Raw genomic sequence first — 27,338 nt, forward strand, 5'->3', positions numbered from 1 at the left:
GGCTCACCTCCTCCTGCGTGATTCCTCTCTTGCCACGTGTTTCTTCCCTCTTGCGCAGTCCCTCCATGTGTCTGCGTGGGCTCCATTTCTGCGTCCCCCTTTGGCCCCCTTGGCTCCCCTCTAAGTCACAACGTTGTGCTACTAGGAAGTAACTTTTTATTCTAAAAGTGAGTTATGTCCCCCGTCCTCACTTTTTTGTTTACAAATAACTATAGAAGGCAAAAATTGAAAAAAAATCGAATATTCCAATTAGCCATGGCTAATTAGGAATATTACAGTCTCCCCCGGCAAAATTTTGCTTGTCCTAAAGCAATTGAAGTGATGGATGCTGCAAGATCTTCTCACTCTCCCAAGTGGCATCCTCATCCGGCAAATTCTTCCACCTCACCAAGAATTCTTGGACCGTCCTGCTCTGCTGCTACCTCTCCCTGGTATCAATGATAGCCTTCGGTTGCAATACCAAATGCCCCTCATCATCCATGGGTGGTATCTCATCTGTCACTGTCACCTGCTGCCCCAATGCCTTCTTCAGGCATGATACATGAAAAATGTTATGAATCTTGCTACCTTGGGGCAGCTCTAACTCACATGCAGCCTATCCAATCCTGCGTATCACCCTGTATGGCCCATAAAAGCGGGGCTTGAGCTTCTCAGCCCCCTTCTGCTTCAGTGACGACTGTCGGTATGGCTGTAATCGTAGGTAGACCATGTCCCCTACCTCGAACTGCCTCTCCACCTGACCCCTTTCGGCATACAACTTTTGCTGGTTCTGTGATGTAGCCATGTTATCCTTGAGAGCTCGGAGGATATACTGACTCTCTTGGATCCAAATATTGGTTCTAGGAGCCCTGCTATCACCAAACATCACGTCAACAAAAGATAAAGGATGATTCCCATATAAGGCATAGAATGGTGACATACCAATGGACATGTGATGTGAAGTATTGTAGAAGTACTCCCTCAGATGCAACCACTTTAGCCATGCTCGCTGCTGCTCACTGACATCGTTACGCAAGTAGACCTCCAGCCACTTGTTAACTATCTCTGTCTGCCCATCTGTCTGTGGGTGATAACTGGTACTCGGTGTCAACTCCGTCCCCACCAACCGGAAAAGCTCCTGCCAAAACTTGCCCATGAAACGGCTGTCCCTGTCACTGACGATGGTCTTAGGAAGACCGTGTAGCCTGAAGAATAGCTCGGCCACCTGTGCTATTGTATAGTGTGCGGATATGGCAAAAAAAATGTGTGTACTTTTACAGTCGATGAATGACGACAAAGATATAATCCTTGCCCTGTACCATGGGCAACCCTGTGATGAAGTCCATCGAAATACTCTCCCATTTCCCCTCCGAAATGGGAAGAGGCTGTAATAAACCTGCGGGATGGCTCATCTCTTCCTTGTTCCTCTGGCAAACATCGCACTCCCGAATGTGCTGGAGTACGTCCTCCTTGAGGCCCTTCCATGAGAACCTCTCTCTAATGGCCCTGTAGGTTTTGGTAAACCCCTGATGTCCTGCCAAAGGTGAATCATGTGATGCTTGGAGTATCTTCTTCTTGAGCTGAGACCCCTCAGTCAAGAAGATCCAGTCCCTGTAATAGATGATCTCATCGACCACCCTGTACCTGTCATTTTCCACCTGCCCATCCAAGACCTCACATGCAAAGTTTTCCTTGGAGTACTCTACTAGGAGTAGAGCCCTCCAGTCTGTATCCAAGCTCATAAGATACAACATGGCTGGTCTACCTGAAAGGGAATATACTACCACATTGTTCTTACCCTTGACATACTCAATGTCAAAGTCATATGCTTGGATCTTACCGATCCACTTCTGCTACCTCTCCTGTAGCTGCTTCTACTCCAAAAATAACTTGAGGCTGTTGCGATCAGTCCTCACCCTGAACCTGTTACCCACCAAATACTGCCAGTACTTAGCCAATGCATGCATTATGGCCAGCATCTCCTTGTCGTATATGGGATACAACCTCTCGTGCGGAAGGAGCTTCCAGCTCTCAAAGGCTATAGGGTGACCTCCCTGCTTCAATACTGTGCCGATCCCCTCTCCCGACGCATCACACTCCAAAACAAATGGCTGCATGAAATCTAGCAATGCAAGCACTGGGCAGCTGCTCATAACCTCCTTGAGCCTATCAAAGGTTTGTTGCGCTATATCCAACCAACTGAAAGCCCCCTTCCTTGTTAAATCTGTCAGGTGTGTAGCAAGCTATGAGAAACCTTTGACAAACTTCCAGTAGTAAGTACAAATGCCAATAAATCCTCGAAGTTTTGTCACGTTTCTTGGCTCTGGCCATTATCTGATGGCCCTAATCTTCTCCTCATGGACCCTCATTCCGTCCACCCCTATGATGTGTCCCAGATACAACATCTTCATCAACCCAAACTCACACTTGGAGAGTTTGGCATAGAACTGCTGCTCCTATAAGATACGCAATACTATCTTAATGTGCTGGAGATGCTTCTCCCAAGTCCTGCTGTAAATGAGAATATCATCGAAGAATACCAACACAAACTTCCTCAAGTGACTACGGAAGATCTGATTCATGCAGGACTGAAATGTAGCTGGCGCGTTGGTTAGCCCAAAATGCATCACCAATAACTCAAAGAGCCCATAGTGACAGCTAAAGGCGGTCTTGGGAATGTCCTGCTCCCTCACGCGAATCTGATGGTACTCAGATCTCAAATCAATCTTTGAGAAGTAACAGACCCCTCCCAACTCGTCCATCAACTCATCAATCCTGGGTATGGGGTACTTGTTCTTCAGGGTCTTCTTGTTCAGGGCCCTGTAGTCAATGCACATCCTTAGTGTACCGTCCTTCTTCTTCACTAACACCACAGAAGAAGCAAAAGGACTCATGCTCGGTTGGATATGCCCAAGAGCCAGCAACTCTTGGATAGCCCGCTCAATCTCATCCCGATAGGCCTTGGGGTGCCTATAAGGGGTGGTAATCATGGCCTGTATGCCCTGCTCAAGCTCAATGGTGTGCTCAAACTCCCGATCTGGTGGCTGTCCTAGTGGAATCTCCCAAAACACTATGGCATACCGATAAAGGATAGACTGTATCTCCCGGTGTACCATTTGCCCTGTAGTCGCTGCCTCTGATGCATGCAGCTCCACTGCCCACTCTATGTCTCCCTTTCGAAAGACTGCCTCCATCCGATGAGCTGAAAAAATATGAGGTGGATATGTGTGTTGTCCCCGTATCTTCTCATGCATCCCTGTCTTCTCATCATCCCACTCCATCTCCAAGGTCTTCCAATCTGTCGCGACCTGCCCTAGAGTGATAAGCCATTGAACACTCAGTATCATGTTGGTGTTTGGAATATCAACCACGAAAAAGTGGTCAGTCAATGTGTAGGTGCCCATCGTCACTGAAAGCTCTCGAACATAACGAGCACAGATCATGGTCTGATCTCCTAGGACCAATACTGAAAACCCATCGAAGCTCTCTGTCTAAATACCTCTTCGCTCAACCATCTGTAAATTGATGAAGTTGTGGGTTACCCCACTGTCAACCAAAACTGATATGCGCCGGCCATGTAATGTCCCTCGTACACATAGCGTCATATACTTGGGAACTCTTCACAAAGCTACAAGGGCCCCTCCGGTGGGTGCAAAATATGCACCACCTGCTACTAGTGGTGGAGGTGGCAAAGGCCCCTGTATGGCATGCCTATCTCCTGCCTCCACATCCTCCTCATCATCCTCTTCTCCACTGCTCTCGAAGAAGACCTCAATAAAATGTGCTTTGCCTATAGCACATCTATGTCCTGGTGCCCATGGCTCCTGACAGGAGAAGCACAACCACTTCTTCTTCATCTCCCTCCTGGCATCGTCGTCAAGCTATACTCGTCCTGGATTCCCCTTTTGAGGAGGAATCCTCACGTCCTTCCCCTTAGACTAAAAACTCTATCTCTGGGGGTAAGGTGTCCGAGTCTTGGGTAGGACATCCTGTAAGTCCCGGGTCCTGCTAATAGCATCCTCGAGTGTGGCTGGTTTAGTGGATCAGACTAAATCCCGAAGTGGCTCTGCTAACCCCTCAACATACATATAGACCCTTCATGCCGTGGATAGGTCTGGTACCATCACAGAGACCCTCAAGGAATCTACAATGTAGGTCTCTGGGCTCCTTGTCTGTTTGAGCCTTGTCAGCTCAACAAAATGCTGCTCTAGATCCCTCCAATCAAATCACTCCATTAGTCTCTTGGTAAACTCGACATATTTCGTCACTGTGGAGTGCCCCCAGTGTAACCATCCCATGAAACCACCAATCCTGGGCCTCGCCATCCAAATGTAATGTTGCCACCTTGATGGCCTCTGCCTCCGACAGGTCCTGCACAAATTTGAGGAGCATATTCGCAAATCTCTTCCCGTCATCATCTGCCATCAGATCCTCCTGCTCTGCGTCCACCACAGGTTCCTCCTATTCTGCGTCCACCACTAGAACACAATCTTCCTCTCCATAAGTGTTCTCCAACCTATGCCCAGTGTCTCTATATCTCTGACCTCTATAACAGATATAGGGTTTTTCCCCCGGTGTCATAGATTGCTAGCTCCATAGGCTGAGCTAGATCTATGCTCCGATACCACTGTAATATTCCTAACCCAGAATATTCCTCAAACCCCAGCAAAAACTCCAAACAAATATATACAAATGATATAATAACCTAGAAGTGATAAAATAATAGTGGAACAACATATAATAATGTAAACCGGAAATATAAGCAGATACACAAGAAATGTAGCGAGAAATGCTAAGCCATTTTATTATACTGAGCAATAAATGAATACAAGAGGTGATTAGACAGATGGCACCTCAACTTGCACAAGGCAAGTGAAGAAATACTCTCAGAATGACAAGAATGGCCTCTCTGCATCGATGCTGCTACTACTAGAAAACAAATGATCATTTGAGGCTGCTCCCCTCCTCAGAAAAAGATGAAACTCTGGATTCGGGCTCTACTCAAGAAACCCAGAAAAACCCAGAAAGATTTCCTGGAATGGCCTCACACTGATTTGCGTCCCAACAGCTGGGAAACTATCGTGCTATTGTTGCTACTGGAAATCGAATGAGGATTTGGGTCTGCTCTTCTCCTCATAAAAGGTTGAAACTCTGGAATCAGACTAATAAAAAAACCTAGAAAAACCCAGAAAGATTTTCTAAAATGGCCGACCCCCGAAAATCACCCCCTTGGGGTTTTGCGTAGTTCCTCAAAGACGCTGATGAAACTGCTGCTCAAATGCTGTTGAAACTACTACTGAAATGTTGATGAAAATTCTGTTGGAATGCCAATGGAAATACCTTGCTTGAGCAGACACTCGAAGTCCCCCAGGGCTAAGGGTGAGATCTTTGAACGAAAACACTCAATGCACTAAACAATGCTGCAGACTAGCTAAACAGCCAGTGTGCTCTAAGTTGAAATGACTATCACAAATTCTCATAACCATAATGATCAAAATGAGGGGCCTCCTCTCTCCTTTATAGCCTTTGCCTCTCTCAATCCCAAGGCTCACCTCCTCCTATGTGATTCCTCTCTTGCCACGTGTTTCTTCCCTCCTGCGCAGTCCCTCCATGTGTCTGCATGGGCTCCATTTCTGCATCCCCCTTTGGCCCCCTTGGCTCCCCTCTAAGTCACAACGTTGTGCTACTAGGAAGTGACTTTTTATTCTAAAAGTGAGTTATGTCCCTCATCCTCACTTTTTTATTTATAAATAACTATAGAAGGCAAAAATTGAACAAAAATTGAATATTCCAATTAGCCATGGCTAATTAGGAATATTACACGATTATATTACCCCATAGCCTCCTTTAATATGCTCCATTATTCCTCTAAGGTCACCTTGTCGGGTTGACTAAGTAGGTGGGTCAGTCCCTAACCAATAGCATCACGATAATAGTGGGGGACCTGCTAGGCACCCACTTGTGTCATCCCACCATGTCTTACCCAGCATCTTTGAATCTTTTGCATATATTCTCCTTCAAAGTGAGATTGTTAGGGTGATGTCAAGTGATGCAATCCCGCCTTTGCATTCACGACACTTCTTAGAGCACCATCCCTTCATCCTTTTAGGCTAAACCTCCAGGAAGATGTGGACTATGGGCTAACCCTCTAGCCAATTGAAACACCATTGGAAACATTTCCTTCTGCCACATCATCCCGTCATTCTAACCTGACTCTTCTCTTCCTATTCCCTTAGAAATGTTCCTGGGTGAACCTGAGTGGGCCGACATGTCATGAGGGTCTACGTCTGACCAATCATAGAGCTTCTGGGTTGGTGTGTCTGCCAACTCATCCTAGTCATTTTTGTCCTAGCTGGTCCCCATTTTTTTCTTTTAGATGTATATCAACACACACACACATATATATAGATATATATCGGCATACTTCACTAAGCCTGCTGAAACTCAACAACTTCTTCTCTTCGCGTCATCCCAATGCCTTTAAACAAAAACGCTTCTATGTCTTCCGGGTGGGTCCCATTGGAAACATCACCTTGCTTACCATCTCCCGTCGTTGCCCAATCAGTGCAATTGGTTCTCCCTGGGTTCCATGTACCGGGCTTACATGGAGAGTGGGCCCCTCCTTTCTATCTCCTCATTGGTTTGTAGTGTAACTGCTAGTTACTGCCGCTACCTGCCCACATTAGCCCGATTAAACTATCTTGACACCTTCTCTTAAATTGCCTCTTCATTTCTCCAGGGGTCGTAGTGTGAGGCTGACCTTGTTATGGGTCCTCCTTCCACCATTGGGAACTTTGACAGGCCTGTGTGTAAGGTCATTGCAATCGTCCCATGCCATTCCAGTGGGAGCCTCCTGGTGCACTCCCGTGAGCTTCCATTTTTAACGACAGGGCCCTACTACCCAGCTTTCATGGATGGTGGGGTCATATGGCCTCCTCTCCCATTGGTTTTCCATCATTCTCTTGCTACCATCACATGCTAACCCACATCATCCTGCTTTTATTACCATGAAGCCTCCTTTTTTGTGCTCCTTTATTCCTCTGGGGTCACCTCGTCGGCCTCACTCGATAGGTGGTTCAATCCCCGACAAATAGCATCATTGAAATAGTGCGGGCCATGCCATGCACCCACTTATGTCATCCCTCTAGGCCTTACTCGACGCCATGGACTCTTCTGCATCAATTTTTCTTTGACGTAAGACCGTTAGGGTGATGTCAGGTGATCTCATCCTGCCTTTGTGTTCCCGACACTTCTTAGAGCACCATCATCTTTTTGGGCTAAACCTCCAGGCTTATGTGGACTATGGGCCAACCCTCCATGCAGTTGAAACACCACCAGACACACGTCCTTTTTCCACATCATCCTATCATTCTAACCTGACTCTCCTTCGCCTGTGCCCTTAGAAATGTTCTTGGGTGAACCTAAGTGGGCCGACCTATCATGAGGGTCCACCTCTGATCAATTGTGGAGATTTTGGGTTGGAGTGTCCGCCAGATCATCCAAGTCAGTTTTGTCCCGGTTGGTCCCCATTTATTCCCATAAAAATCGTCAAGGCTAACCTTTACGGGTTCCACCTCCAGGAAATGTCAATACTCTCATGAATAATCATGTTAGGGGAAATATGACTGTGCCATTGCGAAGCCTCCCCATCTAAGTTTTTGATCAGTTAAGGATGCGCATGCCTTGTTATTTCTTATAAGTTCTAGGCTTGTCCCATCCTACATTGCTTCAATCCTTCCTTCAATCTCTTCCATGGCTCGACTAAAACCTTGGCTTGACCTTATGTGATGTATCAAATGGAGATATCCATTATTTCCCTAAAAACAAGTTTCTCTTCTGCATTGATCTCCTTGAGTCAGTCCTTTTGACCATGGCTCTGTCTCAAAGGTCCAGTAGACCTCCAGATCAACACCAGGGCTTGTGCCAACGTTCATGGTTTATTAAGACATTTTATGATGTAGAAAATCATGAAGATTCACAAGATCATGCAATTTACTAAAGCACAGAACAAGAATCTACTTCTAATTTTAACAAGCAGAAGCCAATAGATCGATGAAAACAATATGAACAAGAGGAAGATAAATCAATGGCACATAACACAAGATGTATCTGGGGAAAGCCACTGCTCAAAACCCCACTATTTGTATTGCATATATCAGAAATATGAGTGACTATACAAAGCTTTTTCTCACTAGAACAATTCCGCACAAGTATGCTCAACTCTCTCAGCTCACAAGCTAGCTCAAGCTAAATCCTTAGCCTATTTTGTAGGTCTCCAAGCTCCTAATCTCTTGCGTAATTGTTAGGATGAATAGCACGTATTTAAAGGGAATTCATGCTTCCAAAGTTGCGCAATCCAAACATAGGATCAATCTATGATGCATGCATGATATTTACACTCTAGCAAATAATACCATTGATAGTACACCGTCCCTGCACTCTAGTCTCAACTGGGTCTTTCTATGAACTGACATGCATGAGTTTCTCATGAGGAAATCTTCAGTTAACTGGAGTAGCAATAGTGGATGCATCAGTGCACCAACTTACTATTAGTCCTCTATTATTTCCAAAAATAATTTAGAACTGATTTAACTGAACTTAACTGAGTAAACTGAGTGATCTAATTTCCAACTCAATTTAAACTCATATTAGACCCATAAAACTTAAGGAGAACATATAAATTACTACAGAAAGACTTCCAACTTGAAATTCCTATGCTAATTAAGTTAATTAAACTTAATTAACTATTTAAAAGTTGCTATGAGAATATAATTCAATTTTAATTCTCAGTTTAATTCAAGGAAAAATTAAACGGGAATTTTTTGTTGCCATTTCTCAACACTCCCTATCAGCAAGAAAGGGATTATCAGCTACCCCGATCCTGTCCCTGTGAAACTCGAATTTACATCTTGACAATGCCTTTGTCAAAATGTCAGCATCTTCCTCCTCCGTGGGAATGTACTCTAACAAGATAATCCACCCCAATACACAATCTCTAAGATGATATTATTGGATATCCATATGTTTGGCCCGATCATGAAAAACTGTATTTTCAGAGAGTTTGATACAAATTTGATTATCGCAGTAAATCACAGTTGGATCATCCGCTGACCAAATAAACCAACTAGGATCTTCCTCATCCAGATGGCCTCACATGTTGCCTGACTTGCAGCCATGTACTCTGCCTCTGCCGAACTAAGTGCAACTGATCTCTATTTCCTATTGTACCAAGAAACTACCACTAACCAAATATTGAAGATCCCACCTAATGTGCTCTTCCTGTCGGATGGACTCCCTGCCCAATATGCATCGATGAAGCCTTGAAGCTTCACTCACATAATCCATAGTGAGAATTTCCCCTGAGGTATCTCAACACATGCTTTGTCGCCTTCCTATATAGCTTGGTAGGCCTAACCATCGCTTGACTAGTTGGTTAACTGCATAGCACATATTCAGTTGTGTGTTCACCAATTACATGAGTGAACCCACAAGCTGCCTGTAAATAATAGCCGCCACTATTTCTACCAAAGTAGCATCCTCCTTCCTCCAGTTACCTACTAGAGGAGTTTCCATGGGTTTGATGCTTTCCATGCAAAATTTCATGAGTATCTAGTTGGCATACCTTCCCTGAGACACAAACAAATACCCATCTCCCTGACATACCTCCATTCCAAGAAATTAATGCATGAGTCCCATGTCCTTCATCTCAAACTCTCTTGCAAGGTTCTCCTTGAAAGACTTGATTAGTTGATCATCACCTGCTAGTATGAGATCATCAACATAAAGTACATTGATCAACATTTTACCTTCCACCACTATGTGGTATAGGTTTGCATCCACTTCAATCTTAGTGAAGCCCAACCCGGTGAAGTAGTTGTCTATCCTAGTGTACCAGGCATGGGGTCCTTGCTTCAGCCCATACAACGCTCTCTTGAGCTGGCACACATGTGACTCATGGTCAAAGGTATCAAAACGTTCAAGTTGCTCTATGTGCACCTCTTCCTCAATCATGCCATTAAGGAAGGTTGTCTTCACATCCATATGATGTATCTTCAAACCCATATGTGCTGATAGTGTCAATATAGATCTGATTGATGAGTACCTTGCAACAGGAGCAAAGGTCTCATCATAGTCAATCCCCTCTACTTGTGAAAATCCACGAGCCACAAATCTAGCCTTATGCTTCTCCACACTACCATCTGCATCTTGTTTTACCTTGTAAATCCAACGGGAGCTCACCACTGACTTGTCCTCCAGTCTCGGGACCACATCCCAAACACTGTTACGAACTATGGAGTCATACTCCTCCACCATGGCATCAACGCAAATCGGCTGCTGCACTGCTTCCTTAAAGGAAGATGGCTTTGTCACAACACATTCGTCCATAAGAGCCATGTATCCAGTGTACCTCTTAGGTGATAAACGCTTCCTACACTGAGAAGTGGGTGCTCCCACATTCTCCCATGCATCATCCAATAATTTGTCAGCCTCTTTGGTGTGCTTTCTTCCCTCTCTGGAAGACTCTGCCTAAGTGGATGTATCCACTCTTGGATCCTCTGCATGTGGCTTCTCCACATCAATATAAGGTTCATCAACCTTAGGAGCTAAAAGATCCTCATTTTCATGTAGCTCAAGCTCCCTTTCAAGGGAAACTCACATGGCTCTCCTCATCGAATCTGACATCCCTGCGAATCACTGTCATCCTGTTGGTCGGAAAGTACACCCGATAGTTGTGAGGTGTATCAGTGTACCCCACAAATATCTCCAACTCTATTGTTGGCTCAAGCTTCTTCCGTGCATATTTGGTCCCATGGAAATATACCGATAAGCCTCCTTTCTAGCCTTTCTGCATTCCCCTTTCTCGGACAAGGAATTCCAGGCATTGTGAGGTAGGCGCTCCGACTACCCTTGCCTACCGCGGGCTTGGTGTGGGTTCCTGAAAGGTCTCCTCCTCACCTACCACACGCTGACAGTGAGAGAATCCATATCAATCCTACAAGTGGCTCTATTGTGCTACACCGAGCCTTCTGGTGCCTAACCAACAACACTAGGATGCTAACGGAAGACATCTGTCTAGTCAATTTAATGTCTTAAATTTCTCTACATAAATTATCAATCCGAGTATCATAAACTGATGAAGTGTGGTGCACCATATGTGCTTAGTTAACCTTTTTATTACTTCGTTGTTTTATAGTTTTTGTTTTGTTTTGGAGTTTTGTTCTTGTTGATCTCCTAAAGTGTCTAATGCAAATGGAAATCATATTCCTAAGTCTCTAGAAGACAAGTATGGATAGAGATTTTAAGGCAATTATGTCATCTATAATGATTTCCAGAACATAACACTTCAGAAGGTCTTAGAATGTACTAGTGATGACAGTAATGCTTGAAGAAGAATGGAAAATGTGTTGTTATTTAAACAAGTAAATAATGAACTACTGATCATGAAACTATTATCTCTACTGCTATCTAAATATAGAAAAGCGATTTAAGCTACTGCACTCAAAGAAATAAAAAATTGCAAGGAAAGTAAAACTAAAATCAAATTACACATTCATAATTCGATCCCTCGCCAGTAGTCCAGCTATGGCTTTTGGAGGTAATCATCAATGTCATGAGCAATCTGATATCTAATTGTAGAAAAGTAAAACTAAAATCAAATCACACATTCATAATTCAATCCCTCGCCAGTAGTCTAGCTATGGCTTTCGGAGGTAACCGTCAATGATATGAGCAAGTTGATTTCTAAACTAACTAACAAAGCAAGTAAAGAAAACTGAAATCAAAACAGAAATGGAATTAAAAAAAAAACTAAGAAAAGCAAAGTTAGCAGAGAGGTTAATCTCATGTCACTAGTTGATGCAAAAACATAAAAAAAAAAACTAATCTACAATCAACCGGTTGAACACACTTACATGAATTAAAATTGCATGAATGGAAAATATAATCTATCAAACTTGGAGCAATCAAATGACATAATGAAATAAAAGAAAAATTACAAAATGAAATCTACTCTACCTTACATTCTAATATGCTCCATGACATCTACTTCACATCTCCTTCCATGTTGAGAACGTCAAAGCTTTATTCAAATTCTTCAAAATTACAAAGTACAACAAAGCTCTCCAAATCTTTCAAAATCCATCTCACAAGCTAACAAGCTTAAGAACTAACAAGCTAAGACTTAAGAACTAAAAAATGAAGGAGAGAGATCTCCTATTTATACAAAAAGATGAGAAGCCATCTCATTAATGAGAGTCCATGAATCTCTCCTTCTACCTCTAGAGTCCTAATCAAAATAGAAACTGATAAGACACATGTCTTCTTAGAGTTACAATATAATTAGGAGATGTGACACATATCCTCATGATCCCATGATTCTTTCCATTCAAATTCGAATTTGGCCTTAGAGTGCCACATAAAGGTCTTCTAGAAGTCTCCTTTCAACCTACACATGTCAACAATCTCAACCCATTTGTTAGGTATAAGCATATGCACATTATTTTCTAATTTTTAACCACAAATTCACTTAAAAAGCTTAGAATTAAAAAAATTTGGAAAAACATAAATCAGAGCCAATGATAATGAAAGTGGGATGAATGTGGTGACATAGTAGTGAAATGGAGGTGAAATAATGGACATAATAGTGAAAGTGTAATGTAAATGAATGACATTTTCAAGACTCAACATACCCCCCAACTGAAGCTATTGCATGTCCTCATGCAATATATATTACATTAACTCTTTTGATCCTTGAGCTTTGGCTTAACTTTGCATGATATCATTTGATAACTTCATATTTTTGCAAAGTGTTTTACTTAAATTGAAACATGGTTGGTTCTTGTGCTACAACATTTTTTTTTTTTTTTTTGCATTCTATTTTTATCTGTGAACTTTTCATAATGATATGTTGATTATTGTTGCAAATTATATCTTTATTGGATTGCATGATGGTTGGTTCTTGTCTGACAACCATGATTTTGTTTGTATCCAATTTATCCTTTAAGCACTTTTTCAGAAGCCATTGTATGCTCATAATAATAATGTAATAGTTAATATATGTTGGAAGTATGTGGGCTCCTGAGTATGGTATGGCCATGACAAGATATTAATATGAATGTATTCCCCCCCCCCCCCCCCCCCCCCCCCCCCAACTGATGGTATTGGCAATTTTATGAAATGAGGAAGAGAAATGTTTTTCCAACAATTATCATTTTAGCTTTTTATGGAATTATATGGTCAAAAGTTAGAAAATGACGTACCTTAACTTACCCTTTGAAATGGATGAGTTGTATGTGTGGTGGCTGCAAAATTTTGATCATATTCTTCTTCAAGTGGCTGAACAAGAGGAGTCATGGATAAAGAGTTAAGATGACTTTTTATTGCTTCTACTAAAACTTGTTGAATCTGCTCCAAAATGCTGAAAATAATAGTCTTCATGTCTTCAAAACTCATTGGCACAATTCCTACTATGTGAAAAGATGTTCTGATGTCAAACATAGTAGGAAATTGTTGACTTAGTGGCCATTAATGGATGCCACTAATCAACACGAGAACTCTCACCATTGATGACAATGAGAGTCAAGATGCCCAAACACATCTTGCTAGGTACGAATGATTTTGCCGATGCCGAGTCACCTAGAAGATCTGACGAATAAGGGACATTAATGTATTCCCATTGTTTGTCAGGATGAGAACTTTCCATTAAGGCATGCAAGCCTTAAGGTGTCTTTACAAGGAACTTAGACTCAAAGGACTATGGACTCAATAATTTGCATTGAAGTAGGGCTTATTTGCGAAATGAAAATGACAAGAAATGGAAGATGAAAATGGAAGATGGAAATGGAGAGTAGAAATGGCAATGGGCAATAAGCATGTGAATGAGCCTCTTGCTTTTATTTGTGGGTTATGAATGGATAAAAAGAGATGGAAAGTGTATGTGAATGTAAATGGAAAATATGGAGTGAAATGAGGTGAATGGTTTATTATGAAGTATGGATGTGATGGAAACAATAGTAGCTGAAAGTTTTTTCAAGTGTTTGGATCTAATTTTGCATCAGCATATTTCCTCTTTGTTGCTGATCATCCTCTTATGAAACAAATTGGTCTCTTAGAGAGACACCATTATCTTGTAGTCATTTGTCCTTCCTCCTGGAACCTGCAAAAAAAAACCTAATACTTCTTCTACAATGGAATGTAAGATTATCAAGGGAGAGAGGTGATTAATCTCTCTAGTTATGATATTTACACACAAGACTAAGAATTTGTATTAATGAAATAAGTTCTTAAAGGAAAAATCAAAAGAATTTAAACCTTCTTTGGAATTGGTGCCCCAAGTTGAATGTTGCTTCTTTTCAGCAATTTATTTCATTATTTGTCATTTCAAACTCTAATGATGGATTTTTCATTTTGTAGATCTTGTTGAGATCTTTCCAATAGTACTTGAATCATCAAAATCTGATTTCGTCTGAGAAAGTTAGGCTGATTTGTACAATAAGGCTTTTTTTCAGCTGCGAAATTAGACTCCAGCTGCAGAATGTGCACGATTTCTGTAACTAAAAATCTTGAATACAAAGTTAGCTATTCATCTTTCATCATCAATCCAAAATTAATCAATACCTTCAGAAAAGTGAGAAAATAACTTATTCATTTCATTGATTCAAAATTATTATTTTTTCTTGACATGAGGCGACTTAGTGTGGAAACTTAGTGATAACACACAACTTGACTTCCCTTTGACCGGGGTCTTTTTCATCGAATTGGATCAAATGAATAAGACACCATCCATATACTGACATTTTCCCAGCTCCCCATGTGGCTTGTTTTGCTGGATGACACCTGCAACCTAGAGTTTAACAAAAACAACTGTGGAAAGTTGAATCAGCTGCGGAAAGTGGCTGCATTCCACAGCTAAAAGACAGTCAACCATCAGTTTTGAAATTTAGCACGCAATCCTCCAATTTTTGTGTGATCAGTAGCAAGATCAATTGGTACCAAGGCATAGTTCTCAAGGCCATTGATTAAAGGAATTCTAGAAACTGGATTCAGCCATATGCTAATTATTGATTTACTCAAATTACTTAAAACCAGAGCATATAATCCACCCTCGTTGTAAGCGCAGTTTGATAAATATGAGCTTGATCAACGCTTTTCATGGGATTACAAGTTGACAAAGGTTGTTTTATTGCAGATTTTTTGGTTGAAAGTATGGTCAAACTGCTAAGCACGTCACAATAAAGTTAAACACGTACACAGAACTTGTCAATGGAGACAAAATCCATGAGTATCAAGACCTGTGCCAATATTTTAGCAAGTAAAACACCAAGTCATAGGAATAGTTGTTAGATGGGTGCTTGGAGAAGTGCCATTATACATTAAAGTCAAATTAAATGCTAAAAAGCTCCATGCCACATCTATCAATTGGCTGTGAAGAGCCGTATCCAACCGGTTCACGTAATGGAGTTACTCACTAAACAGAGTCGTCTTCAATTGAGGTTGTTGTTAACATGCGTGTGATGAAGTATAATTTCATTAAGGACGGGAGGTGTGTAACTAGGAGTTGAATGCCACCACACAGTTGATACCCAAATTGGAATCCCCTACCCCAGACGGTCGAATTAAATCAAACATCAAACTATCAGTTCATCAATTGAAATTCCGTTTTGTTTTTTCACGCAGCAGGCAAAACTGTGCTCCAAAGAACCGAGGATATCTCCCAAACCACCACGAATTTCTAAAAACTGTTTGTGTTGGCATTATGATTCTGGTTTGGCACTATGGTACAGGTGTTGTACTTGATGGTAACTCACTCAAGTGGCAGATCTTTGTTTAGAATCATAGAAAATGAGATACCCGGAGGTGATCCTAAGAGAAGTTGCGGACCCGCAGGTACGCCGACCAAGAAGTGTGGACATATCCGTAGGTGCTCCTTTCAGAAGGTGCGGACCCCAGTTCACTCACTCCAATGTAGAGAAGCGTGCACACGTGGGGCTTCTTATGTTTGGCCCTTGGTATTTAGCCCATTGATCATGATTTTATGGTTTTGGTCCGTGGTATAGGATCTAAAGTATTGAACCCCGGTTTGGATCCCTTGTATTGGTTTTCGATGGTTTTGTCCCATGGTGTGAATAAGGGCTTGCCTATAAAAAGGAAAGGAGATCACTTGGCTAGTCACTTGTGAAAATTTGAATATCTTAAGATCTGAAATTTTGGGTAATCGATTTTAAAAGCTAGATCTAAATCAAAGTGAAATCTGTAACATGGAAGGTGGATCTGTTGATAGGGCGTGATCTCTTGGGCACGTGATTAGATCGGTGGATCTGACAATCTGTGGTACATTGGTGGACTATTAATTTGGGTCTATTTGGAGGTCCGCAGGCGATCCACAGCTCAGGTGCGGAGGTACGCAGGACAGAAGAAGGCACAGTGTGGAGGTATGCAGCGCATTAGAAGGTGCAGGTGCGGAGGTACGCAGCGCGACAGAAGGTTCAGTGCGTGGGTACGCAGAGAAGCAGAAGGATCAGGTGTGGAGGCACGCTGTCAGGCAGACAGTGCAGGTGCGGATCTGAGCAGTGGCACACAGTTCCGCAGAAGGGCTAAGTGCGGTGGTACGCAGAGCACAAGACGGATCAGGTGCGGATCTGCGCAGTCAAGGCATAGAAGAACTGCGGATATCCACAGGCTACTATTGGTGAAGTTGCGGATCCCTTTTGAAATAATTATTGTCTGCCTTTCATCTATTGCTGCAGAGTCCTGGGTTTAGATTTCTGATATTACTTTTCTGTTTACAGCATTCTGAGAAGTTGGGTGATTCATTGGTTGATTGTATAAGGAGATTGGGTGATTCACATGTACTTGATGATTATTTGATATTCTTGGATCCAGTCTGAAAATTAATGAAACGTGGTCCCTAAAGAAGTAAAAGAGCTAAGGGGGTTGTAGCTCCCTTCCAGAAGAGACTGGAAAACGAGAGAGAGTTGTAGTTCTCTACAGGTTGCAGCCTGCGTACTGGTAAAGGACTGCACCAGTACAAAATCATTGTAAAAGAAATTTTTTGATTGAAAGAAGATAGAGACATATTGCAGCAGGTGGTTTTAACCCACATTGGGTTTCCACCTTATATCTGGTGTTCTTTGGTGTAATTATTTGTTTTTCTTGTTCTTGCTCATACAAACTAATGATCAATATCTGAAGAATAAATTAATTGAAAAGAATTTGATAATACTGATTCACCCCCCCTCTCAGTATTATTTCCAATAGTTTTTGGGTTATCTAATTGACCCTACTGGCGAAAAAGCTCATGTTTTAGTTTTTCCAAATTCTCCTCTATTTGGCCAAATCGTGCTCTCAAAGTTTGACATTTTCTCAGCTATTACACAATTTCTTTTTTGTCTTTTAGGTGTATTACACATGCATAATGACAGGGCTGAAGAATTGGGGCAATGTATTTTGGAATGCACATAACCTTAATCAATCTGGGGTGCCTGGAACCTTCAAAAATTCATTGAAACCTTCACTTAGTTGTTAATACAGATGATTCCATACTGACCCAACAACGTTGTCTGTCAGAGGAATCCTCTGCGTGTTTATCTTTCTATTACCTCTCATGTAAATCAGCTCTCTAATATTCTTCAAATTAGGATAGCCATAAGTCACATATGTTTCACTCCTCTGCAACATATTCATAGTTTCTTTGTTCACTTTTAGGAAGACGCCATTGAATATATGCCTCAAATGTAATAGCTTTCGTGTCTTTGGATGTATATCATTAATACCACAGATGCGAATAATGAAAAGCAGCTTGGCTTCTAGAGTCTTCCTTCATTCACGATTTTGTTGCAAAAGTCCTACACCATAAATACCTACAAACTAACCGGTACACAAGGAAGGCCACTGATTTTCTCATAAATGTTGGCAGGCATCTCCATATAGGTATGGTCTCAGTAGGGATGTTTCGGTTGGATGGAGGGATGGAAGAAATCATTGAGATGAGAAATAGAAGTTGTAACAATGTTGATGATACCCCAGCAATGGATGGAATATAGATAAGTGTTTAAGATTTTCACTAACATTGACCTGCTACTACTGATTACAAGAGTAAAATAGAGAACTAGAGAAGGCTTTTGCAGTTTTTTTTTTTTTTTTTTTTGAGACCACACTAAAAGCTAGGATTGAGGATAGCCATAGATTGTTTTTCTTTTCTTTCTTTTTTTCTCTGAAATTGTAAATTTTTATAAAAATGATTAATGATTTTCAATTTCAAGCAGCAAAGTCTTCAAAGAAAACATGCTAAAAACAAGACTTTGACTAAGGTCTTAGGTTGGCTTTTTATTGATCTGAGCTGGGTGAGTAGGATAGGATCCATGTCGAGACAATTCTGGAGATGCCCATGTGGTCAGTTTCTTCATTAGACGCCTGTAACCTGCTAAACCTTGAAATCAGCTGCGGAATTCTCAACTAGCTGCGGAATCAGGCTACATTTTGCAGGCTAAGTTGCAAAACCTTATTAAAACAGGGTACAGTGTTTTGAGAACCACTACAAACTATAACTAGTCAATCTTGGACAGTTGAACCTATCAAAGCAGTTGGGTTTCATTTTTTTTTTTTTGAATGAAATGATGAAGTTTATTTTGTCCCAAATTTTTTTTTTTTTTTTTAACATAACAATTATTTTCCTGATCCTCTAGATCACACAAAGTGCAGAGGAGAGCATACTCAAGAATTATTATTTTTTTTTTTACATAGCAATCCTTTTTCTGATCCTCCAGATCACACAAAGTGCAGGAGGAGAGCATACTCAGGAATTATTAAAAAAAAATAGATGTAAGAAATAAGGTCTCCTAATTACACTTCCCCGGCAACGGCGCCAAAATGTCTAGTCAATTTAACGTCTTAAATTGCTCTACATAAATTATCAATCCAGGTATCATAAACTGATGAAGTGTGGTGCACCATATGTGCTTAGTTAACCTTTTTCTTACATCGTTGTTTTATAGTTTTTGTTTTGTTTTGGGGTTTTATTCTTGTTGATCTCCTAAAGTGTCTAATGCAAATGGAAATCCTATTCCTAAGTCTCTAGAAGGCAAGTATGGATACAAATTTTAAGGCAATTATGTCCTCTATAATGATTTCTAGAACTTAACACTTTAGAAGGTCTTAGAATTTACTAGTGATGACAGTAATGCTTGAACAAGAATGAAAAATGTGCTGCTATTTAAACAAGTAAATAATGAACTACTAATCATGAAACTATTATCTCTGCTGCTATCTAAATATAGAAACGTGATTTAAGTTACTGCACTCAAAGAAATAAAAAATTGCAAGGAAAGTAAAACTAAAATCAAATTACACATTCATAATTCGATCCCTCGCCAGTAGTCCAGTTATGGCTTTCGAAGGTAATCATCAATGTCATGAGCAATCTGATATCTAATTGCAGAAAAGTAAAACTAAAATCAAATCACACATTCATAATTCTATCCCTCACCAGTAGTCTAGCTATGGCTTTCGGAGGTAACCGCCAATGATATGAGCAAGTTTATTTCTAAACTAACTACAAAGCAAGTAAAGAAGACTGCAATCAAAACAGAACTGGAATTAAAAAAAAAATAAGAAAAGCAAAGTCAGCAGAGAGGTTAATCTCATGTCACTAGTTGATGCCAAAACATAAAAAAAAACTAATCTACAATCAACCGGTTGAACACACTTACATGAATTAAAATTGCATGAATGGAAAATCTAATCTATCAAGATTGAAAGCAATCAAATGACATAATGAAATCAAAGCGAAATTACAAAATGAAATCTACTCTACTTTACATTCTAATATGCTCCATGACATCTACTTCACATCTCCTTCCATGTTGAGAACATCAAAGCTTTATTCAAATTCTTCAAAATTACAAAGTACAACAAAGCTCTCCAAAGCTTTCAAAAGCCATCTCACAAGCTAACAAGCTTAAGAACTAACAAGATAAGACTTAAGAACTAACAAATGAAGGAGAGAGATCTCCTATTTATACAAAAAGATGATAATTCATCTCATTAATGAGAGTCCATGAATCTCTCCCTCTACCTATAGAGTCCTAATCAAAATAGGAACTGATAAGACACATGTCTTCTTAGAGTTACAATATAATTAGGAGATGTGACACATATCCTCATGATCCCATGATTCTTTCCACTCAAATTCGAATTTGGCCTTAGAGTGCCACATAAGGGTCTTCTAGAAGCCTCTTTTCAACCTACACATGTTAACAATCTCAATCCATTTGTTAGGTATAAGCATATGCACATTATTTTCTAATTTTTAACCACAAATACACTTAAAAAGCTTAGAATTAATAAAGTTTGGAAAAACATAAATGTGGCCCAATGATAATGAAAGTGGGATGAATGTGGTGACATAGTAGTGAAATGGAGGTGATATAATGGACATAATAGTGAAAGTGTAATGGAAATGAATGACATTTTCAAGACTCAACAACATCCAGGCACTACAAGCACACATGTGAAGGGTCGTTTTAGGTAAATCTTATGGGCTTTACTGGCCCTCAAGGGAAAACAACCCTTAACGTTAATACAAAGCTTTTTGTGTGACACAACAACTTGTAACCTAGAAAATAAATTGATGTGAGCCAATGCAAATGCTACTAAGTAGATGGTATTCTGCGTAACTATTCCATATTAATAAAAAGGGCCTTTGATCCTATAATTTCCAAGTTTTATTCTAAGCTCTTATGGCCTTTCTATGGCCTATAGCATGGCACGATGTTTCTATGTCATTTATTAATATGTGATTTACAACACAGGTAAACATTTCCTTCAGAATAAAGTTCAAATTAGCGATATAGCATAGTCCTCGTTATCATGTGGTTTATTACACATTTTTTGCATCACATATTCCATGATCAACATCAAGCTATTCACATGGCTCTTTATTTCTAGTTTAGAAGCATGCACTCAGTTACTTAGTTTACTTAAAAATATCATCTGTTTCAAAAAAATACACACATTCAGATATATTTAACATATCAATCAATGTCATCTCTGCATAAATATGCATCCACATGTTCATACATTCACATCACAACATAGACCCAGTTATTCAAAACCTGAGAAACAATCCCCATTGGCTTCATGGGGCAAGCATGTCACTAGTGCAATCCCAATGTTAGCACCAGTGAACCCTTCCTACAATAGAAGGTTAGCATCAAGCCAATCATCTTATGGAACATTCAGGCTTATCAATACATCTCCACATGTACCATTACCTGTTAGTTAACATATCTACATAATGACCCAAGGATTATCACACTAGCCTACTAGTCATTCACATTTTAATATGAAAGCCATACAAGGTTTACACATGAGAAATAATTATCTTGAGTTTATAATGCGAAAAATAGTTTGAGACTTCAACTATCCACCCAACCATAGACAAACTGCAGCCAATCTACTCGCTGTTGTCATCCTCAAGCTAGATTCCAAGGGTCAGAGGGGGTCTTGCTCAAGGGAATAAACACCAATCTACTAACTGAAACAGGGACTCTGGAGGTTCTTCTTCCTCCACCCACTAGTTTCGCAAAAAATCACAAATGCATAGGGAATTCCAAGACCAAATGCCTCACCCGACAACTATCCAATGAAGGACAACAACACTTCAGAGAAAACCATAGGTTTTCTTCTCTCCTCTCTTTTGCGTTGCCTCCTACAGTTCAAATCTCCTTTAGTAGAATTACGAGCTCTCTCTCTGCCCACTGAAGTCTGAGATCAAGTTATCTCCCTTGAAAGAAACGAACCATCATATTGCGTTTAAACATAATTCTTCTATGCCTTCCGGGTGGGTCCCATTGGACACATCACCCCATTTACTATCTCCCGACATTTCCCAAACTACGCGTTTGGTTCCCACTAGATTCCCTATATCGGGTTTGCATGGAGTGTGAGCCCCTCCTTTCCATCTCCTCAATGGTATGTAGTCTAACTTCCAATTACCATTGCTACCCACCCATGTCATCTCAATTACGCTATCTCTTCACCTTCTCTTACAACACCTCTTCATTTCTCTAGGTACTGTAGTGTCAGGCTAACCTCACTATGGGTCCTCCTTTTATCAATGGGAACTTTGATAGGCTTCAATGTAGGCCAGCATAACCGACCTATGCCATTCCATTGGGACCCTCTTGGTGCACTTCAGTGAGCTCCCTTTATTAATGACAAGGCCCTACTACCTAGCTTGTGTGGATTGTGGGGTCATATGGCCTCCTCTCCCATTTGTTTGCCTTCCCACTATTGCTACCACTGCATGATAACCCACGTCATTCAACTTATATTACCCCGGTACCTCCTTTTTTGTGCTCCTTTATTCCTCTAGGGTCGCCTTGTCGAGCTGACTTGGTAGGTGGGCTAGTCACCGAAGAAAACAATAATAATCAGGCCCTACCATGTACCCACTTGTGTCATCCCTCCAGGCCTTACGTGATGCCTACAACTATTTCACACCAATGTTCCTTAGAGGTGAGACCGTCGGGGTGATGTCAGGTGATTTCATCCCACCTTTGCATTCCCGACACTTCATAAGGCACTATCCCCTCATCCTTCAGGGCTAAATCTCTGGGATTATGTGGACTGTGGGCCAACCATCCAACCAATTGAAACACCACCAGACACACTTCCTTCTTCTGCGTTATCCCATCATTGTAACCTAACTCTCCTCTACCTGCGCCCTTAGAAATTTTCCTTGGTGAACCTGAATGGGGAAACCTGTCACGAGGGTCCATCTCTAACCAATCACAGAGCTTTTGTGTTGGTGTATCCACTAGCTCATCCTAGTTGGTTTTTTCCCAGCTGGTCCCCATTGCTTCCCATAACATTTGTCTAGGGTAACCCTTCTGGGTTCCACCTTCAGGCCATGTCAATATTATCATGACCAATCGTGTTTGGGGGAAATCCGACCATGTTAATGTGAAGCCTCCTCATCTAAGATTTTGATCTGTTAAGGATACAGGTGCCTAGGTCTTTCTTATAATTTCCGGGGTTGGCCCATTTTGTGTTGCTTCGAGCCTTCCTTCAATATTTTCCATGGCTCTGCTAAGGAACCTTGGCCTAACCTTATGCGATGTATCAAATGGGATCTCCACTATCGCCCCAAAAATAAGTTTCGTTTCTGCATTGATCTCCTTGAGCCAGTCCTTTTGACCCTGACTTTGTCTCAAAGGTCCGATAAACCTCCATATCAACACTAGGGCTTCATTAAAACACCGATGGTTTATTAATACATTCTATGTGCTACCCCTCTTGATCTTGGGTGAAAGTATCTCCAATGGGTTTTTGGCCCTTTTGTATTCCCCCTTCTCGGACAGGGAATTCCAGGCATGGAGGCATAGGCACTGCTACAACCCTTTCCTACCACAGGCTTGGTGTGGGTTCCTTACATATATCCACCTCACCTACCACACACAAATAGTTAGAGAATCCATATTTTATTAATGAACATTCAGAAGAAAAAACTCATATTGAAGAATATTTTTTTCATTCACCTGATTCATCCTTCTGCAATTTTTCCATCATGCTTTTACACTCTTCTACACTTAGATAAGAAATAATCTTATCAAGCTTCCTCATTTTGTGGCTCCGCATGACACACACTAACTGATACATATTAGTTAAACTTACATATAGTTCAAACATATTAATTTTGTAAATAATTTACAAAGAACTTTCCTTTTTTGTCTTTTTAGATGTGTTATCAATGTGTCGATAAGTCACTTTTGCTACTTGACCACTTCTAAGACATTTTTTTATGAACATACAACCTATACCATTTAATACATGAGCCATTCAATATATTTTATAAATAAATCACATAATTTTTAGCCAAAAAGTGATTTGGAAATCGGTGCATTTATGTGAATAAATGCATGAGTGCATTTAATTTAATAAACACACCAAACATTTAATTGTTAATCACCATCAATGGAAATTATTTTTTAGAAAAACTTTAAATTATGACAGTGTGATATTTAATGATAAAATCATTGTCATCACAGTAAAAAAATGAAAACAATAAAATAAACATATTTTTTTACTTAATGGTGTTATTTTTCATAGGTGATTGTAACATCACCCAACCCCTCAATTCTTGTTAGAGGAGTGGGCTAATAAGTTTTTCTTTTGTCTAACCAGCGAGTCAATGACTAGTGCCTAACCAACTACACTAGGATGCTAGCGGAAGGCATCCAAGAACTAAAAACACAAGGGTGAGGGGTTGTTTTAGGTAAATCTTAAGGGATCGACTGGCCCCCAAGGGAAAACAACCCTTAACGTTAATACATAGCTTGTCATGTGGCACGACAACTTGTAACTTAGCCTTTGATCCTGTTGTCTCCAAATTTTATTCTAAGATATTATTTCCTTGCTATGGCCTATAACATGGCACAATGTTTCTATGCCATTTATTAATGTGTGGTTTACAATAGATGTAAAAATTTCCTTCAGAATAAAGTTCAACTTAGTGATATAGCATAGTCCTCATTATCATGTGGTTTATTACACATTTTTTGCATCACATATTCCATGATCAACATCAACAATGTTATAGACATTTCTGGGCACTGCAACCCCAAGCATAAATGTCCATAAACTAAGGGCTCCTAAGTCCCTAAAGGTGTTGTTCCAACCCCTAAAAGAACAAGGTCAACTGATTACAACTTCTCCCAGAAGTTCTCCATGAAAAACCACTCAGAACTGGTCAAAACTGGACCATTTCACCTGCTCCATAGGAAAAGTGCGTTGCATCCCACCTAAATACACACAGTAGGTGCATTGCATGTCAAAAAGCCCTTCTATGGGGTGCGATGGGCGAGAAGGGACAAATGGCAGGGTCAATCCATGAGGTGGAGAAGCATGGAATCTTCCAGAAACTTCTCCTGTGACACTTGCCTCTCTGAATTCGACCAGGGATGAGTAAGAGATCATCAATCTCCAATTGGAATCAAGAACTATCATAGGGGAGACACTAATCAAATCTCAAAAGCTGACTCACCTCCCTTGCAGACATCTATATATGGATCCCTCATCCCAGAGATCGGAGGCTGGAATTTTGTATCTTGTAAGGAAGTGCTACTGGTTTATTGGTGCAAAGTCATAGTGTTGGGTGATCTAAGCTTTTCATGAGGTGAAGAAGGGCTTCTTGTTGAGAGGATGATGCTGGGTCAGAAAAATTGGTTGTAATTCTCTTGGCTCTTTCTTGATTATCAATAAAGCTATTCAAGTTTTCCTCCATACTCTTGTATGATTTATGTTTTATGCATTTGTATGGTTAGTATACATCTGATCCTATATTGCTTATGATAATAGATATATGTTCTCGTATAGTGTTATGTTGCTTTGATTCTACAGGTACTCTGTGAAGCTGGGTATACAAGAAAGCAAGTAGCAAAGGACTATCAGAAGAGAGAGGAATCGAGCAACGAACCAAGCGCAAGACAGAGGTTGGTCTCCTTTATTATTCTCTCATCTATCTTTCATAAAGGAAAACAAAAGTAGTTTTACTTTGTTTGTTTCTAAGGTAGCTACCAGCCTTAGTGGGATTATCAGTTTTTCATAGACACTATTCTCGGTAACAAAATGGCGACTCCGCTGGGGAGCGAGTAGATTGTTTGTTTATCTACATTTGTTTACTTTATAAACTTACAGACGGAACCTGAAGTCAAGCCAGCTAGCCTTTGAACTGCATTTGCTATGCAAGTGCAAAGTAGATCAACGTTGCTTCAGTCAATCTCCAGGTTTTGTTTATGAATTAAACAATTGATTTACAAGCTCTCTAATTGCCCTTGTGGTGGCTCTAGTAACCTCCTTAGATCTACCCCTGTGATTGATTTACTGATTACCACTTGCTCGGCCAAAATCCCTGAACTGAACTGCAAACTGTGACCCGGAACCCAATCAAAGTCTCGTCCCTGGTCCAGCACACTATCTGTTCTGTGAACCTCAAATTTAGTGCACTTCCCGAGTGTAGTAGGTGCGTTGCATTTCAGTTTCACTGTGTTACAGGTGCGCTGATCAGAAAAGGCCTTGTTCCTAAATTTTGGTTTCTGTGTTCATTCTTTTCAGATCTATTCAGGAGTTTTGCTGCCTATAGTCAGTACACCTCTGTTTTAAACCCCTTTCCTTGCTGATATTCCGCCTCCATTGTGCAAAGAACTGTAAATGTTTTTATGTATTTTTTGAGTCATTTTTAGTTCTCCTTTACAAATAAGTAGCGTAATTGTACTGTCGTTTCTTGATTTGAAAGTGTCGCAAGTGTCTTTTTCAGTCATAGAAGAGAATCTGATTGTTCTTGATAGTCGATTACACTGTTACTCTTGTATTTGATTTGAATTAGTAGTTTTTCTTGTGTCCAAAGCAAGTTTTCAATTCCAAATCGCAAAGTGTTGTCATTGTCCTCATTTTGTTTTGAAAAGGAACTTGTTAGTAATTGTCTTTTTGAAAAATAATTCAGATTTGCGCATTAGCTTTCTTTTTATCATTTACACATGAAGAAGGCTGAAAACAAATACATGCATGTGCATTTGCATTTAGACTGTTTGTTGGTTTGATTTAGGACAGTGCATATAGTGTGTGCTCTATGCTCTTTGTTGAAAGAACGCCATCTCTCTTTCCTTAGTAGCTAGGATTTTCATTGCACGAAGAAGATAAAACGATTGTTTGTCATCTTAGATTTCATTTTAGGAATTGTACATCTACATCACGCGGTGAACCTGAAAGGAAAATTTCTTAATCAAGATCAACTATAAAATAAATTTAATGAATCTAAAAACGCTTTGGAACCTAACGCACAACATCTAGAAGTCTAGGCTAGAGACGTATTTCGGCGTCGTAAAGCCTCGTAACTGTTGTTTTCACTGTTGGTTGGGTGATTCCTCCACTTTGAGACGATAAGTGCCAGTACGGACTTGTGCTCCCACGTACCGTCGAGTATATTTTGGGAGACCACAATAGGCTTAATCCTTTATCCATTGGAAGCCGTGTCTGCCGCCCTATCGATCGCAATGCACTGAACACAGCATTCGGGAAGATTGACTGCCGTACCGTAAAAATTATTCTGCAGTTTTGTAATTGGTTTGGTAATCCCTATGTCTAGATTTCCAGAGCAGTCCCTTTCGTTCATTTTCAAACTCCTTAATGGAAAAGGTCCATCTGAGCACTTGTCACTTCGGGCTCATTAAAAATCGAAGGTGACTAGAGTCATATTTTGTTTTTTCTCGACTCTTTAAAATTGAAAAAACAAGTTGTGTCAAAGAGTCTAAAATTTATTTAAAATGGAATAATTATCACCTTTCCTACGTTGGTCTTAGGTT

The 27,338-nt window shown here is 40.4% G+C and overlaps 1 protein-coding gene across 1 annotated transcript in view; it reads left to right on the top strand.

Moving 5' to 3' along the window:
- The first annotated feature begins 3,543 nt into the window (after positions 1–3,543).
- The window catches only part of LOC149257830 (protein STRUBBELIG-RECEPTOR FAMILY 1-like), a 71,224-nt gene continuing 47,429 nt past the window's right edge, over positions 3,544–27,338 (top strand). The window contains exon 1 of the mRNA XM_089388728.1: positions 3,544–3,679. Coding sequence (XP_089244854.1) covers positions 3,544–3,679 — 136 coding nt within the window. The remainder of the gene's footprint in view (positions 3,680–27,338) is intronic.

The sequence above is a fragment of the Pinus tabuliformis genome, chromosome 6, assembly GCF_031772625.1.
Source record: "Pinus tabuliformis cultivar Carrire ecotype Pingquan chromosome 6, CPIR1, whole genome shotgun sequence".
NCBI classification, from domain to species: Eukaryota; Viridiplantae; Streptophyta; class Pinopsida; order Pinales; family Pinaceae; genus Pinus; species Pinus tabuliformis.